The sequence below is a fragment of the Poeciliopsis prolifica genome, unplaced genomic scaffold, assembly GCF_027474105.1.
Source record: "Poeciliopsis prolifica strain line A6 unplaced genomic scaffold, Auburn_PproV2 SCAFFOLD015, whole genome shotgun sequence".
Taxonomy (NCBI): domain Eukaryota; kingdom Metazoa; phylum Chordata; class Actinopteri; order Cyprinodontiformes; family Poeciliidae; genus Poeciliopsis; species Poeciliopsis prolifica.
Genome location: NW_026562390.1, coordinates 6,305,366 through 6,322,752, shown reverse-complemented (window position 1 = coordinate 6,322,752; position 17,387 = coordinate 6,305,366). Strand labels below are relative to the sequence as shown.

Genomic DNA, 17,387 nt, shown 5'->3' with positions numbered 1-17,387 from the left:
CCCATGTAAATTCTGCAGCGTGGGCAGATACATGGGAAGGACCAGCCAAGTATCTCCTGCTTCAATGGCTGGATGATAACGCTGATTGCATCAAGTTTTCGATTGCATAGCAGTATTAGGGTATTCTTTATGTAACATATGGTTTGTTTCATCATTTTGTAAAGGTATGAAAAAAAGGACCAAGCACAAAGTGTGAATACTAACCTGAAACAATGTAGAGGTTTTTTCTTTTTTCACAATTTTGCTTATTGCACATAATGAAAGAGAGAACCACTAAATTTCACAAAGCGACATTTTAAATTGCTCTTGACCTAAAGGAAAGTTTGCTAGAACTAAATAGAATCCTGGAGAAACGTCTGCCTATGTCACGTGGTACACAGTCACGTGACATAGTCTTACGTACCCAATACGTCATGTCCCAAAACAGCTGCAGTCTGCCTTATTTAGAGCAACGGTTGTTGTTATTGTTTGTAGCGCCGACATACTCCTGTCCTGAATCACATTTCTACTTTTACTCCCTTGGCTTTTCAGATCACTAGTTATATCTCATATAGCCGTGGCTGACAGCTGAGTATAAAGAGGCAGAACTACTGTGGGATTCCTCAAACATAGCTAGCATAGACTAGCACTTCCAACGGGCACGGTACTCTTGAGAGTTGCTTTTGCGGTTATGGCGTGGATGGGACACGGAGCTCCGTTTCATGCAAACGATAAGCAGAATGGCGACCCAAATTCGCCACCGAGGACTTTAACTGGTGTCCATCCCAGCCAACAGGTAATGAACTTTCAATTCTAATTATTAGCTTATATGTTAGCATTAAACTTTATTTCCCATACGCTGACAAGCTAACATTCTTTCAGAATAATTAGTAATTTAACACTGATTTTACATTAAGAAGTAGATTTTGGGGTAATACCTGCTTTTGTGACGTTTAGTAGTCTGAATTATTTCAGAAAGAGTTTACAGCACTTAACAGAGCTTATTTGCTGTGTTATAGGAGTAGCTAACCCAAATCAAAGACAGTTATCTGAAAAACGTGTGCTGTACTTCACTTTGATATTTCTCTAAAGTTTCACATGACAATAGAAAATGTGACAAGCAGACCAAATACATAATTAGTGAAATCAAATTCCCCAAACTTCTTCATCTCCGATCCATCCATATCCCAAATTATGACCTCTGTGTGCTATAATAAAAAAAAAGAAAAATCCTTTCTCACCCACCGTGGGTGGTTCTTATCCTCTGAGCTGTACACTATGCCTGCCACTTGGTTATGTCGTTCCATGTACGCTTTCCCTGCCAGTATCTTGCACCCTGCTGTGATGTGCTGGACTGTCTCAGGGGCCTCCTTGCACAACCTACACCTTGGGTCTTGTCTGGTGTGGTAGATCTGGGCCTCTATTGCTCTGGTGTTTAGGGCCTGTTCCTGGGCGGCCAGGATGAGGGCCTCTGTGCTGTCCTTGAGTCCAGCTTTTTCCAGCCATTGGTAGGATTTACTGATTTAAGTGATTGAAACAATCCAAAGGCTTACTTCAGTGCTAAATATTAATGAGACAGCAGAGCTCTTATTTATTTACTCTATATTTGTATCCATCTTCTGTTCTGCATATAGATGGCCCGTTATTAAAGATGCGTGACCAAATGGCCCAAAGGTTGGAATTAGATCTGGATCAGCGATCGGCTGGTTAAACATGGCAAAAATTAGATTTTTCTCCCAAAATATTTGTTAAAGGCATCAAAGCTGAAAAAGAAAAAAATCACCAATTTGGATCTTCTGAAACATTAACTGAGAGCTCAAATGTTGATGTACTTATTTAATGTCAGTTAAAGTTTGGAAAGTTATACTTTGATTCATAAATGGAGATAACTATAATAATCTTTATTTTGGATTGATAATTACTACCACTCATGCCACTTTTTTTTTTATTCTGTTATTGTTGGTAGCACTGTTGCCTTGCAGCAAGAACGTCCTGGGTTCAATTCCCGGTCTTTCTGCACAGGGTTTGCATGTTCTCTCTGCGTGGGTTCTCTCTGGATACTCCGGCTTCCTCCCACAGTCCAAAAACATAACTCTTAGGTTAATTGTGAGTGTGTGTGCATGGTTGTCCTGTCTGTTTCTGTGTTGCCCTGCGACAGGCTGGTGACCTGTCCAGGGTGTACCCCGCCTCTCGCCTGGAACATAGCGGGGCACCAGACACTCCCGATTCCACTAGGGACGAGGGTGAACAGAAGATGGATGGATGGATGGATATTTGTAATAGTTGTTACTAAAAACACAGAACTATAGTAAAATTCAGCCAGAAAAAGCCTGATAATTTCAAAGAAAGGTGTAGCTTTCTTTATTTAGCCTTTCAATCGGCAGTGAAATAAAGCAAGATAGAATATTACAAGTTAGGGTTTAAGAAGCACGATGAACTTCATGAAAGATTAGTTGCTGCATCTGCTTAGGAACTAAGTAGAATAAAATGTAAGTTCTCCCATGTTGACATCTCTCTAGTCACCGTCGTCCCACCTTTGTGATTGCCCCATGGCGTCACTCTGCCAGAGCCAGCAGCGCTGTGTGAAAGCCTCCATCGTTTCCAGCTGGCGGCTGGCTGAAGCGCAGGATCAGATGTGCTCTTTGGGGGTCCACAGCTCCGAGTCCCTGGAACAGGAGCGAGCGCGGACCCTTGTCTGCCCGACTGAACTCACAAACACAGAGGAGGAGTGGCGTCGCAAGGAGAGCATGCTGGCAGGCCCAGAACCCAGTCGAAGTCCCGTCCTCGGTGCCACTGGAAGTTGGGATGTTTTTGATAAGGTGTATCATAAAGAAAAAAAAATGTCATAATGTTGGAAAAATAATTAATTTCTCCTGTCTGCTTTTTTTTGTGTGTGTTGGTATAATTGTTGATTTTTATTGCTTTTAGAGTATTATTAATTTGCACCATCAGCCTGTGGAAATGAATCAGGACACCTGCAAAACATTTCTCCAAAAATATGAACAAGAGCTTAGGCATTTTGGTAAGTGAGACTCTCACTGCTAATCTTTTGGTTTTCAAGCAAACGACACATCCCTTTCTTTTTACTTGTTCAGGCTAATTAAAGTTCAAGACAAAGCCATTTGTTCCTAAATCTGCTATTATCCTTTGTTGTTTACATATTGTTTACTTTGTTGTTTACATATTGTTTACATATTAAAAATGCAGAAAAGGATTTTTAATATTCAGAAACATTTTTTTTTCCAAATTTGCATTTTTAGCCTTCAAGTTTTGATAAGACATGACTTTCCTGTTTCAGGTATGTTACGGAGATGGGACGACAGCCAGCGATTCCTCTCAGACATGCCTCAGCTCATCTGTGAGGAATCAGCTAATTTCTTAGTCCTGTGGTGCATTCGACTACAGCAAGAAGGGGTAATATGATAAAGATGTTATTTTGACATCACAGAAAAAACTCAGAAAAACTTCAAAAGTCGTGCAGAACTCATTTAGGCTGATGTTTATGATTCAACAGTTATAAAGAGACTAAGCAAAAAGATGCTAAGGTGATTCTTTGCTTTACACAACAGGATCGTAAGCTCCTCTCTTATAGCCATCTGAAACTTCCCTGAGATTTTCATCATTGTCGTTTCCAAACAGAAGGCAGTGCATACTGAAATACAAACATTTCTTGACGTTGTTTACAGTTTAGGAAGTCAAACGTGTATTAAACATAACCTTGCTAATGCTAATTCTGTGTTTTGTCTTGCAGAAAGAAGCACTGATGGAGCAGGTGGCGCACCAAGCCGTGGTTATGCAGTTTATCTTAGAAATGGCCTCAAATTCTCAACAGGACCCTCGAGGCTGCTTCAGGCAATTTTTCCACAAAGCGAAAGTAAGCCATAGACTGTTTATATATTAAATAATGTATCTATATCTGCTATCTTTATACTGCAACCAAGGCTTTATAAACAAATATTTTCCATGTTGCTTTGCAGGAGGGGCAGGACGTCTACCTTGAAGTTTTCCGAGCAGAACTCGACACCTTCAAACAGAGAGTTGAAGAATATGCAGCGAAATGTAGAAACGACGCTTTGAACGTTGATCATCAGAGTTTGGACACAAACTGTAGACCTAACACCAAAGTAACAACAGACTTTATAACACAGGTGAGTATTGCTGTGTTCTCAGGCGTCACTAAATCTTGTAGTTACCCTGTTCAAATGATAGATGGCACTAAAAAGCAGTTGTTTTAAAGTCAGTGAAAGTGTTGCCAAAAATTGCCAATTTAAAAAAAAATATTTTTAGAATATTTGTTATAACATTGTCAAAAAATGCTCAACACACTGCACATGTTCAGTTTAGTGCATTTGGCTGCAGATCTTTGCAGAAAGTCAGTCTGTCTTTTAACAATTTCTTACTGAAAAAAACTTCTCGTAGTAAAGTTTCTCCTATCTGTCTAATAAAACACATTTTTGTATAATGAGGTTATTTAAAATTAGACTTGCAACTATAAATGGAAGGAATATGTTTTGAGGTACAAATACGGCACATATAAGCAAAATAAAAATATATTAATGCACATTTTAGTTAAACCCGAAAGATAAAATAACAGTACAGACAATATGCAATACTTCATGTTTCATATTTTATATCAATCAAAAAAATGGGGGAATATTTTCTGTTTGTAGTGTATTGACCAATATTTTTATGAATGCTGTTATTACTTCTGCAGATGTTAGGCAATGTACACATAACACATTGTCATGGGGAAAAAAAGTACACCCTCTTTAATGTTTAGAGTTTAGTATTTCGGCTCATAGTAAGGATGATCTGGTCTGTATTAGATTTAAAAGGACTGGAATCAAACCTCAGTGGAGTCACACTGTCATTATTTACTGAGCTTAAATGCTCTTGGTAGACGGAGCTTTGAGATTCATGACAATCTTTAAAATTTTGACTTCTCAAAATTGATGGAAGGTTACAAAGACGCTGCCAAAGCTTCATATTCATTGGTGGGAGTCATTCAAATATTCTTCACCTTGTTTGTTTTTTATTAAATGTGGAAATAAAAGAACTTACTTTGTGGTGAAATTTTTTACATTTAGACAGTTTCTGTGGTACATCTCCATATAGCCAATAATAAGCTAGTTCTCCACATTCTATTCAGCGAACCTTTTCATTGCTTTGAAAAGGTTTTGGTTAGCGAGGTAGTGCAAGGGGGCCACATCCCCCTCTCCCGGCCCCACAGCTTGATTAGCAGCCAAACATTTACTCCATAATAGAAAATCCTGTTTCTCAAGATGGTTGAGCTTATTGAAGTTGAAGCTGGTCCTGCTTTTGGATTTCAATGTTTTTATTTCTTGATCGTGTCTCGCATGGCACTATTTAGCCTTTTCTGGTTGTGCAAAATCTATTTCAGAACTATATTTGATGGTTTCAGCCTATGCAATACTTACATAATTTATTGTTTCAGCAGTTTATTTCTTTTTCTTGCCTTTGCCTTCAAGGAGGATCCTGAATTCAAGATGAAGCACTGTTTAGAGGCTGGACTGTGGACAAATACAGGGAAATGGACAAAGGACGACACTACAGAAACAGAAGACATCCGGATGATGGAGATATCATAAGGACTCCTGCTTTCCTCCCGTCTCACTCGTCCGTCCACATAGGAACAATCTTGAGTTTGTCACCTCTCTTCCAGAGCAGCAGGCTGAAACAGCATCACAGAGCAGGAATAAATGGAGACATGATCATTCTTTGTGTTGCATCTCTCAGCAGAACCAAGAGGATGTTTTGCTCATGGTAGACATTTTTCAACATTTTATTTGCATTTGGCTACTGCTGCAGTGTCCTGCTAGCCAATAAATGCTTATGCTACGCTGTAGTGTAACCTCCTCTTTTTTCTTAAGATGAAACTGATCTTTTGCTGTTCTTAAAACACAAAGAATTAAAAAAGTACAGAGAACAATTCATGTGAAAATCTAAGAGAACAATATCTGAAAAATCAGGAGCTTTGTGATTTGCTAAGCTGGATCAGAAATGTGATTGGCTGTTGATAATGTGAAGGGGGAAATGCTTTGAATTAAGTTTATTATCATCCTGTTTGTAGACAAATCTGTATGTGTAAGAGTCTCCCAGCTACATGTACCTTATTGGTAAACACAGCATCATGTTATGTATTACAAAATCATGTGCAGTGCAGGCCTTACTTCTCCAACTGACTCCTCTGAACAACATGTTTTTTTGTTTTTTTCTTTTTGCCTTAACCTCACCTACAAGGAGCAGTTAAAGTGAACATGTTAAATGAAGCAGTTGTTTATTGTAACGAGCAGAGGAAAAATAAATAATGTGGTTGCTGTTTTTGCTATTTATTTTCTGTGATCACCACATCTGTTTTGATCAGGTTTTCTCTCACTCACTGCTGATCTCTCGGGCAAACCTGCTGCAGTCAGTCTGGACTGGAGCACTCATGTACCAAAACCAGTAAAGAAACATTTCAAGACAGTAACTTTTCTATGCTTTTGCCACCAAGAGTCACCTGTTTTATAGCTTGTGTGGTTTTATGATGTTTGAGATTTATGGTTGAGACAGCAAGAATGATGTTAGCCATCAGTGGCTTTAAATTGTTGTTTTGAACGCTTGTGCCATGCGAACAAGTGAACAGCTGATGCACTTTAAGGATGACTGCAAGTAACTCCCTCTCAAAACATCACATGTCCAGAAAGGGTTAAGAGTCTGAACCCTATTAATAAACTGTAAACATTTTGCGATTAAAAAATAAAATATACAGCATGTTTTTAATTTGCAGCATTCTTTACATATGACCTCATATTGAGTCAAAAGGGGTAAATGTTTAACAACACTTTAAAACAAGATCAGATATATATACTCAATTAAATTAGTGTGAACTTCAATTGGACCTTCTTAATGCACAAATCTGTCCTGATGACCCCTCAGCACCACTCAATTCTTTGCAGCCTTTAACAGGTTTCAAGATTTTTCTGCGTTTGGCTCCATCAATCTTCAATTATTTTTCAATTTTTTTTCTGTACTTTTAGGTAGTTTTCCATTTAACTCGATTTCGTTTTTGGAGTGATGAATTAAGCCTGATTTTGTGAGATGTTTAAAGTTTGGGATGTTGCTTAACTTCTTTCATCAGGTTACAGGTTCCCTTCAGTTTATAATAAAGCTCAGCAGTTAAAAAAAAAAGTCAGCTGACATGTAATAAACAAAAAATAACCATGTTCACTTTGAAAGGTGTAAACAGCAGACAGTATCCAGATACTGGAGTTTAAGGAGATGAAAGCAAATTATTTTTCTGGAGAAATGGTTGTCCTGAAATTGCCAACCCTTCAGCTATTGTACTTCTGATAGAAACCGATTACAGGTAGCTGACATTGGCCAGATGTACCTGAAACCAAAACTCAAGAAACATTTTAGTGTGGGTTCAGCTTTAAACAGGACATCTGTAAAAAAATAATAACAATAAAGCATCAGCAGTAGGTGGAAAAGGGCTGATCTAAAAGATTGTGTGTGTGTGTGTGTGTAACTATAACTATTTCATTAAACATATTTTTAGATGAAAAGCTTTTAGCCAATTCATATAATTGTGCATCATTATATGATTTATTTTTTAATTTCTATTTCCCCAGTCAAGTTGAACAGATGCAGACATCAGCATTGATTGTTACAATCTTCCATTTTAAACATGTCACCAATTGTCTACATTTTCTCACCGCTGTGGAGCTTTTATCTCAAAAATGGGCTCCTGTTTTTTCTGTTCCCATGGTAACAATTTTTATGATCTTAACAAGAGTGTATAAAACAATGTAAAAATCTGCTGAGCAACACCATCAGTGACATGGGTTTTGCAGTTAGGGGAATGTCATTTGGGACTAAAGGCAGATTCGTGTTGCACTGATTTTGCAGCACCGCACTTCATAGAGAATGACTTAAATGCATCAAAACTCAATTATGTGCTGTGGTCAACTGTTATTGCTTTCTGTTGCCTCTTTAAAAATAAAGACAAAAATAATTTACATCAATTCCATGAGTCATGCTTTGATGCATTTTGACTCAGATTCTGTTACTCAGGCCTCCGTGGAGCAAGGCAAAGCTTCTGCCTGTGAGTGCTGCGTTGGTACAGATGCTAAATGAAAAGAAAGATGATATTCTCAGCATTACATTTATTACTGAAATTTTTGTCAAATTTTTTGTGTCAAATTATGGTGCTGGAATAAAGAGGACATTTGTTCAAAAGCTTTTTAGACATTTACCAATCAGCCAAAACAGAAATGGAGTTGTGCATGATGTCTGGTTTTGGTCAATAAATGTGCATGTGGACCGTTAACATTAAAATTGCCCAATGACACAGAATGACAGCATATTAAACTACTGACACAGATAGAGGACACAGTCCTGCTGTCAAAGTCGGTAAACAACAAAAGAAAATACACATTGTCATTCGAGTGTACAGTACAAGACATTTATTATGATTCATAAATATCTGAGTTGTATATGAAAAGATGGTTGTTGCATTTCAACAATGCATGGAAGTGTTTAAAAAACCAGAATGACCACATACAGTAGACTGCACAGAAGCATTTTTAAGGCTTTTTCACAGGGTAAACATTCAGAACAATGTGCAAAAACTGCAAGCTCATTCCTTTCAACGACATTTGACCCTGGATAACATGTGTTCATGTATGTGTTCATCTATTTTTCTTCTGTCAGGTCAGACTAAATAAATATGAGCCAAATATCGCTCACAGGGAATATAGTCATAACTGGGAACGGACGATGAAATTTATAAGAATGGAGTGTTTCAGAAGCATCACTTATAAGACCTGAGGTGGTTGAAAAAAGCTGTTAAGCAATACATTTCTTGTAAGAATTAAAAAAATCCATTATTATAAATGTCCATTTATCAATGATTTAAATTGGTCCATGATTAGAGGAAAACAAAGTGTTTAAAACCCTCCCTTTGTCAAGCTGAACAGCAGCAAAAGGCACGTGCATATATGAAAATCAAACCCAACAGCATGTTCTGCTTAAAGGAAAGCCACTGCAGAAGAAACGGGCCACACTAGGCTGATATGCACACTTGTTACACTACAAAAATAGCCTCCTTTCCAGGATTTATGATTTTCAAAAAGGCTGCTGCTGATGTTTAGCTCATGCCAACAGGTTGCGTGTGTTGGGATTATCGGTACATGTAGAAGAACCACACCAAAACAGCTGCTGCGTTCCTCCTGCAGCGTCTTGTGCAATGTAACCCTTCATGTTGTGCTCCTGCAAAAACTCCAAGTTTGAGTCAACTGTTAACTTCTGACTTCATAAAGGCACAAAGTGGACACACTAACAGCAAATGGTTAAAAAGGTTTTGCACACACTCATCTGAGTTCCCCCAAATTATTTCAACAACACAGAGGTTTTAAGAACATATTAAAAAAAGACTTTTTTCTAACATAGGTAGTAGTCTTATTTAGTTTTTAGTAAAAGAGCTAAATGTTCATTTGAAAATGTAAGTGCTTACCTTCAATAAAACATAATTCCTCTATGCTCAACTACTATTTACATGATGCATTTTTGATTGGACGGTGCACAGTGTGGTTTTCCATCAGTAAACTTCAGCCGTGCTTTGATTTCGCTGAGGCTAAGCAGCTCTCTGACTGAGGGAGGAGAGTTTTCTGTGGAGAAAAGCTTCAACGTGCGGCCATATCTTATTGGTTTCTGTTCCCGTAAAGGACTCCAGCACACCTTTACTCCTGGGAAGAGAAAAATAAACACAAACTCAGAAAAGAGTATTTATAAAGGCTGTCGAAAGTAAATGCAGATATAACGCAAGCTTTATACTGATAACACAAACAAATCTCCTTGCACAAGCCTGGAACTAATATTGTTGAAGGATCTTTTAAAGACATTTTAGTATTTAGCCTTCTTAAGTTTACACCTGGCATCAATTCAGGTCAACCTCAAATGAACTCGAGCTGTCACAAGAGGATTTCCTGGGACTAACTCATTTGAATCCTTGAGCTGAAGCACTGCTTTGCAGACAGGTTACACTGAAGCAAAAGCTATCATTCAGGAGCGAGCATAACTGGAGAGAATATAGATCATCAGTAACATTGCAAAAGCTGAATGTTGTCTTTTTTTCCAAGGACAACATTGTTTAGATGGAATTGAGGATTTTGTCAAGTTGGTAAATAAAATTGACCGGGAGAAGTCTGGCATTATATGAAGAAAGAATGATCGGTTTGTTCCTCCATCATTAGATTGTAGAGAATTTTTTTATATTAAACTTGTATTTCTCAAGGCAAACTGTTTGCAAACTACCAATAAACAAAAAGAAGAAGAAGGCGATGTGCTTGGATGACCTGAATTTTAGGAGCACTTCATGATAATTGAAGTTTATAAATGACCTAGTTCAAGACCAGAACTAAATCTGTCAGAATATCTGTGAGGTCAGATGAAGAGGGTTGTGGAGAAAAAATATTCTCACAGTCAGTTTGATAGACCTGGAGAATCTTTGCAAGGTAAAACAGATAAACATTAACAACCCAAATAAAAATGTTAAAAGTCTGGTTTCTATTCATAATTGTTGTAAAAAAAAACCCCAAAAAAAACAAGAAAAAAAAAGTATTTATTCAAGGAGTCTTGACTGACTACAGATGCATGCCACACTTTTCAGATTTCATGTGCAAAATAAACAAAGGAACTGCTCCTTCCGCATTATGTTGGTTAGCCACATATTACATCTCAATAAAATACATTGAAATTTATGGTTGCCACATTTTAACTTAAGCTGAACTGTACACTCCACATATTTCTGCCTACATGATGTGAGGAGAAACACAATCTGAGCTGAGCCCCCTTTCCCCCTAGTTCCCTTGGAATGTAATTCTTAGGCACTGACTTGGTCACTGGGAGTGAAGAGGTCAGGGTTCATTAGCTGTGACCTTTCTCCTACACTTATGCTTTTTTTTTTCCTCGACTACTTGAAGTTCTAATCCTTCTACCCAGCCAGAGATAAAGCTAAAGGATTTCAATTATTCAGATAAAGCAAGTGAAGCATAAATAAACTGTATCCCGGGTGCAATTCTTGAGAGAAATAATTTAAATTAGTTCACTCCACCATTAATAAAGACTCACTTGATCTTCATTTTCAGTGCTCACATGGGTGATCAGTGTGTGATCATTTTTCAGGGTAAGAGGAGCTGATTGTCTCTGGTTCTTCCTTGCTGAACTAAATGCAAATAAACTGTCTGGGAGCGTAAAAGACTAAAAACCTCATGGAAAAATCACAAAATCCAAAAGGCAAATTAATACGTTGTGTGGAAATTGTTCAAGCGGTCTGGTGGGTTTTGTGTGAACATTAGAAAAGCGCCTTCAATGTATCTTAACAAGGTAGTTGAAGAAATTAATTGTTAGCAAAAATTTGAGATATTCTTTGGACACATTTTTTTATTTTAAAAACAAGAAATAAAACTACTGATAAAAAATAAAATAAAATTGATACATCATCAATTCTAAACTGAACTATATTTGATTTACGCTGTCTGTACCTGTAGAACTCCAGGACGGGTTCTGTCTGGGTTTCGTAGGACTTCAGTCTCCGCGTTACCGTCTCTGGTCTGTCGTCGTCTCTCTGAACCAGAGGCTCTCCTGTCACATCATCCAAACCCTGGAGAGAGATCGAGAAACATGCTGGCACTTTATGTATTTATTAATAACAATCAGAGTGAGTTGGACATATTTGAACAAAAGTGAAATTTTGGGTGTTGCTGTAATTCCTACCTATAATTTCTTATTTCTTAGTAGCCATGTGTAGCTAATAACAATAACTTAATAATGAAATGTAACTTATTTATTTTAAATCGCATCATTTATTTAATTAAGTATTTTCTTGTAGTTGGGCTACAAGAAAATAGCCACACATCTACAGTCAGAGCAATAATTAACCAGCTTGAGAAAAACATGAACTGGCTTAACAAAGACACACTTATATTTGACAAGGTGAGGGAGGGAAATGCTCACCAAGTCTCCAATTGTTTCCCAGGGGTGATTTTTTGCAAGCTTACCATCCCTCCATGTCTCATTGGATCGATGGAAAGTAGAGGTATGTGGGGTTTTTCCCTCTCAGTATTTTACAGCAAAGCTTTGAACAAGGTCAGATTAAGTGGCCATGACGAGCTGTAACCTGCTGAACCACTTGTCACTCTCCTCTGTCTGTTCCCGTCTATATTCCACCTTTCTGTTGTTTTTGGGTCAACACTGCTCCAGGTCAGAAATCGATGTTTGTTCAGTCTGCCTCGGGGAATAATTTCCCACAGATCCAAAATGAGCTTTTTTTTCCAGAAATTAATCTACTTTTCTCATATTTGGACATGATTTTTTTTTCCCCCCCTTGGTCATTTGTATTAATTATGGAGTGAAAATCATATGACAGAGAGGGGATACTTACAGGAACTTTTGGTGGGTTGAAATCTGTGTTATAGACTCTGCCGCTGGGGATGTGAGTCCAACGAGAGGTCAGCCTTTCCTTGATGGTCTGGAAAGGGACATCCAGGTTGATGACTGTATCTAAAGAGAAGGCTTGATCGAGAGCCTCTGCTTGGGACACAGTCCGAGGAAATCCTGGGAATAAACGACAGACGAACAGACGTGAAGGCAAACAAACCGAGGGGAAAAAACCAAAATCTCCATACGGATAAGTCACAATAAGGCAGCGGCGTTTTTGAATGGTTTATCAATAACTAGAAACAACTGTTGGTGGCTTGCTTCACACAGGTTGTGTGATCTCAAACAAGCCATGCCGATAACGTGTTCCCCCCGCTATCATTTCAAAGAAAAGAAGCAAATGAAACAGACAAGCGAGGCCTCGTACCGTCAAGCAGCCAGCCGCTGTTGTCTATCTTCCTCAGGTCATTCAGGATGAGACGGGAAATGATGTCATCAGGTACCAGCTGTCCCTGATCGATGCAGGACTTCATCAACAGGCCGAGCTCTGACGATGAAGATGGAGAATCATGTGTCAGAAAATGCTCTCTTTTCTTTTCATGTCATTTTTTTCTTTCTTTTTTTAATCAATCTCAAAACTCATTGAAGTTCTTTGCAAGAATCTGGCAAAGGTATTTTATCATTTGATAACACTTTTTTCACCTTTTGTAAAAATGTTACATCTGTAATTAGTTTTATAGTTCAGACTGCTTTCTTCTGATAATTAACATCAAGAATGACTTTTTGAGTAGAGCCCATCTGGATCTAACTTAACCTCATGAGAAATGTTTTCACTTGTAGTTTAGTTATGGCGACTTCACTTTAAATGGGCAGTTTTAAATCGTTTTACAATTCACAGATTTTTAATGTCATAATTTTACTGTGTACCACTATTAAATCTAAACGGATATTTTTCACAGTACAAAGTATAGGTGCACTGTGAAGTCCTCAGAGAGAATATAAGTGAACAAAAAGCATCATGCAGACCAAGGAACACAGAAGACAAGTACATGTTTAAAGCAAGTTTAGTTTATTAAATGATATATCCAGCTTTGAACATCTGAGAAGCACAGCAACAGAAAATGACGTGGGCAACGTCATGCTGAGGGATAGATTTCTTCCCAATGGTTAGTGATGCTATTCACAGCTTATAGGAGGATGAATAGAGCTAAATACAGATCAGCCCTGGAAGAAAACCAGAGGCTACGAAAGTAAGATGGTTCACTGTCCAGCAGGGTGATGCCTCTAAAATACCACAAAGGTTCAAGGTCATGATTTGTATCAAGACATATTTATGTGACTGAATGATCCAGTCAAACAAGCATCTGTGAAAAGCCTCAAACAAGATGTCAGATTCCCAACCAGACTAAGCCAGCTGTTCTGCAAAGTAGAACTTCTAGAGATTTATCCCAAAATACCTGCTACACTGCCACAAAACGTGGCTCTATGATTAAGGAAAGACTGAATCTTCCTGTGTTTGGATTTGTGCCACAGTCTTCCCATTTTAGGGTGATGGATTGAATGGTCCCCTAGGAAATGTTCAAAACGTATGACATTGTTTTATAACTTAATCCTACCTTGAATCTCTCTGCAGCTTTATCGCCGAGCTGTCTGATGCGTTCTCTGGTCTGCATGGAGCTGCTTGCTCCATGTACTGATCTCCTCTTACAAACCTCTTCACACAAAAGCAGCATTTCTACTGAGATGACTCTGTTTACTATGAGTCTTTTGATTGCACAGGGTTTTATTTAGAGATTTTCAGAAGAATATACTAAAACAATATTTTTAGATTTTAGTTTGGAAAAACCAAATAGTTTTGCAAGGTGCGAAGGAAAAAACAAAGCAATGAGAATGAAGGACACCGAGAAGGTGAAACCGTTTTTCTTTGTTTTTTTGTTTTTGTTTTTTTTTTGTCATTTTCACTCGAGGAGGTCAGAATCCAACTGAAGGAAGTCACTTTCTCAGAAGTCTTGCCTAAACTTCCTGACTCTGCTTCCGATGTGAGCATGAAACAGTGCAAAAGGTCAGACTTGATGATCGACACAACAGGAACTCCTGGAGGTTATTTTCTCCTGGTTTTAAGGAAACAGGTCAACAACCTGCACGATATATGTCTTTTTAATATGGGGCACTGATACAGAATTTTCTCTACTGCAATGCGAAGAGTTAGTACGAGGAAGAGTCTCAAACCAAATTTGCATTTCTCTGAGAATGATTAATGAGAAGCTGTAGAACAATCAGGCAGGCAAAAGGTCAGTAGTTACAGTCACAAGACTGAAGAGCAAGATTCAACCAGTCATTATTAATACTCATTTAATGAAACTAAATATCAAGCCACATGTTTGATCGACTCAACAGAAACAATCCTGCAATACATAAATGAGACCTGACTAAATTTAACCCTTGAAGTTAATGTATTTTTGCGGAGCATACATTCGGGCTGCATCAGCAGTTTTTAAACATTGCTTCAGTTTTAAAGGGTTAAAGCTGCAAAACGTAAGGCAGACTGGAAAACTGCAAACTTCAAATGCAGCATTTGAAGTTTGCAGAAAACTCCTGATTCAGTATAGATATGACATCTTCTCTGCTCCAATAATGACTTCTCTGTCATGCAGCTGTTATAGAAAGCTTCTTTATCACCAGTACCCATTCACAGGGAACAAAAGTTCACAGTTAACACTTATCTTTACAGCTCTTTTTTTTTATGTTCCTCCAAGGTGAATTTAAGAAGAAGCATACCGCCTTTCAAAGTTCAGGTATTGGGTGTAAATGTTTGCAGTACAAACACAAAAAGGACACCTTCATTACACTTGCAAACCTGTTTGACTTTAGCTTAACAGAAAGAAGAAAAAAAAAAAACAGTTTTATGCCCCTGATCTGTGGTGTGTAGCAGCAAGATAAGAAATATATAAGGGTGGTGCTCTTATCACAGCGTGCAGAACACAAGTGTCTGATTTCCACAAAATGAAAATACAATAGAAAGTACATAGAGTTTGAAAATCTTATTCCATCTGAGAGATGAATTGCTTGTGGTTTTAACTGACCTGTTTTATCCTGGATGTTGGCTCTTAAAATGTCTCCACTGGACATGTGTTGCAGTCCAAAACTTTTGATAATGCGCGCAGACATCGTCCCCTTCCCGGATCCCGGAGGTCCCATGATGACAGCGCGGATCACTCTCTGCAGAACCATAGTTCCCAGCAGAACTGCAGCAGGATTCTGAGGAGAGAAAAAACAACTCCCGTCTGGATTGCTCCAACCAGACTAGATCGAAGCACGTAGGGAGAGTAGACAGTTTTTTTTTTTTTTTTTTTTTTTTTTTTTTGCAAACTACGCAACAATGGGGCGAGTCTTAAAGCAGACAGCGTCAACCCTCTCTTTTCCTTGAGCTCTGCTGAAGCTCGGAGGAAGAGGAGGAGGGAGGGAAAGAGGAGGAGAAAGAAGACAAGCCAGCTCAGCCTGCAGAGGCAGATGGAGATCTGCTCAGAAGGACGACGCGCATCGTGCAGGAAGTCGATTTTCTTTCCCACTCAGCGTGTGCAGAAACAGCACCGCATTTGCTTTAAATTGCGATCCATTTATTTTATAATGCGGTTATATAATCGGTCTGCGGGTTGAAAACGCTTTTTGGGACGATGGCGTTGATTAATCCCTTCAAATCCTCGATGCCTTGGATCGGACAGACCTGCTGCACTGAAAAGTCCACTGGCTGAAATCCCACTCACAAGAATAATTGTTGAATAAAATCTAAAAGTGTTGTGCAAGCGTTTGTTTTGTATTGAACGCCTTAAAAAATATGTTGTTCTAGCCACGCCTATTACAATTTAATGAATGGTTAAACGAGACAGCCTTGTAACTCGGTGGAGGGTGCGCTCCTTCACAGTCCCCCGGTGGATGGCCCGGTCAGAAGTCACGATTGAGTGGAGTGTGAAGAGTCTTCTTCTTCTTAAAGGGATAGTTCAGAGTTGTTTAAAATCGGGTCGCAGTAAAAGGTTAATATCTTATAAATATGCAACTGTGTAACTCTACTGACGTCACATCAAGCCGAAGCTTGAAAAAAAAAAAACTTTGCCTAACAACAACCCCAAACATCAACAACATCACAGCAGTTGATGTGAGAAAGGTCAGATTTAAAATGATATGGACCACTAGGCTGCAGCAAGTTTTGGTGAAATATCCACAAAAGAAAACAAAAGTTATGAATGCAATTTACAGTATGTAGTCCAACAAATTGGTGTTTAATAATTGATGCATGCAGATTACATCCCTGGTCACCAGCTCTATGTTGTCTCCATTGGATTTGACAAAAACTTGATAATTTTCAAATTGTTGAGTAGTGTTAATACAAATCCCAAAATATTAATACAACTTATTATAAAAGTAACAGGTAACTTATTGTTAAAGAGTTTGCTCTTTAACAAACTCACCTGATTTGTTAAAGTGCAACGTTAACAAAACACACATTTTGCACTTTAACAAAGCCATTTTTGAGGTGTGGCCTATGATGTAAGCACTATTTTTGTTTTACCTTTAAAATATTGTCTCTTTTGCTTTGTTTTTACACATCACCAATAATACACATACAAAGATCAGAATGTCATACATTTCTGGTCAGATCTATTATGAAAGTAATGCACAAAGCAAAGGCAATATGTGTAGTTTGATTAAAAACAATTTCTTGAATTTTCTTGTGCTTTTTTATTTTTATTTTTACTGTTCTACCCTGACCTCAAAACCTTTCAAGACAGTCTAAATGTTCATAAAATAGTGTTTGCATTAAGTACTTTTGACAATCTGTTGTCAATAGCACTTGACAACAGATTGTAGAAATCTGCACCCACTTCATGGTGACAATGGCTCTTTAAGAGAACTGTTTTCTTTAATAAGAAACCGAAGTTGTATTGCGAATTGTCAGTGGGGTTGAGCGC

The 17,387-nt window shown here is 38.1% G+C and overlaps 2 protein-coding genes across 3 annotated transcripts; one reads left to right on the top strand and one right to left on the bottom strand.

The window, feature by feature from the left end:
- The first annotated feature begins 415 nt into the window (after nucleotides 1-415).
- cdc37l1 (cell division cycle 37-like 1) lies at nucleotides 416-6,762 on the top strand. Of its 2 annotated transcripts, none has more exons than XM_055040351.1 (7): nucleotides 416-775; nucleotides 2,499-2,798; nucleotides 2,908-3,001; nucleotides 3,278-3,393; nucleotides 3,731-3,853; nucleotides 3,957-4,127; nucleotides 5,472-6,762. In XM_055040351.1, exons 1-7 carry the CDS (start codon nucleotides 671-673, stop codon nucleotides 5,586-5,588), a joined length of 1,026 nt encoding a protein of 341 aa, XP_054896326.1. In that variant the 5' UTR covers nucleotides 416-670; the 3' UTR covers nucleotides 5,589-6,762. The 2 variants fall into 2 exon arrangements, with proteins under 2 accessions (XP_054896326.1, XP_054896325.1); XM_055040350.1 differs by having other exon boundaries at nucleotides 5,469-6,762.
- Nucleotides 6,763-8,424: 1,662 nt separating this feature from the next.
- Nucleotides 8,425-16,287, bottom strand: ak3 (adenylate kinase 3). Its single transcript, XM_055040352.1, has 5 exons — nucleotides 15,504-16,287; nucleotides 12,848-12,967; nucleotides 12,425-12,597; nucleotides 11,526-11,644; nucleotides 8,425-9,728 (listed from the first exon to the last, which is right to left on the bottom strand). The coding sequence occupies exons 1-5, from the start codon at nucleotides 15,649-15,651 to the stop codon at nucleotides 9,617-9,619; spliced, it is 672 nt and encodes a 223-aa protein (XP_054896327.1). The 5' UTR covers nucleotides 15,652-16,287; the 3' UTR covers nucleotides 8,425-9,616.
- Nucleotides 16,288-17,387: the final 1,100 nt, after the last annotated feature.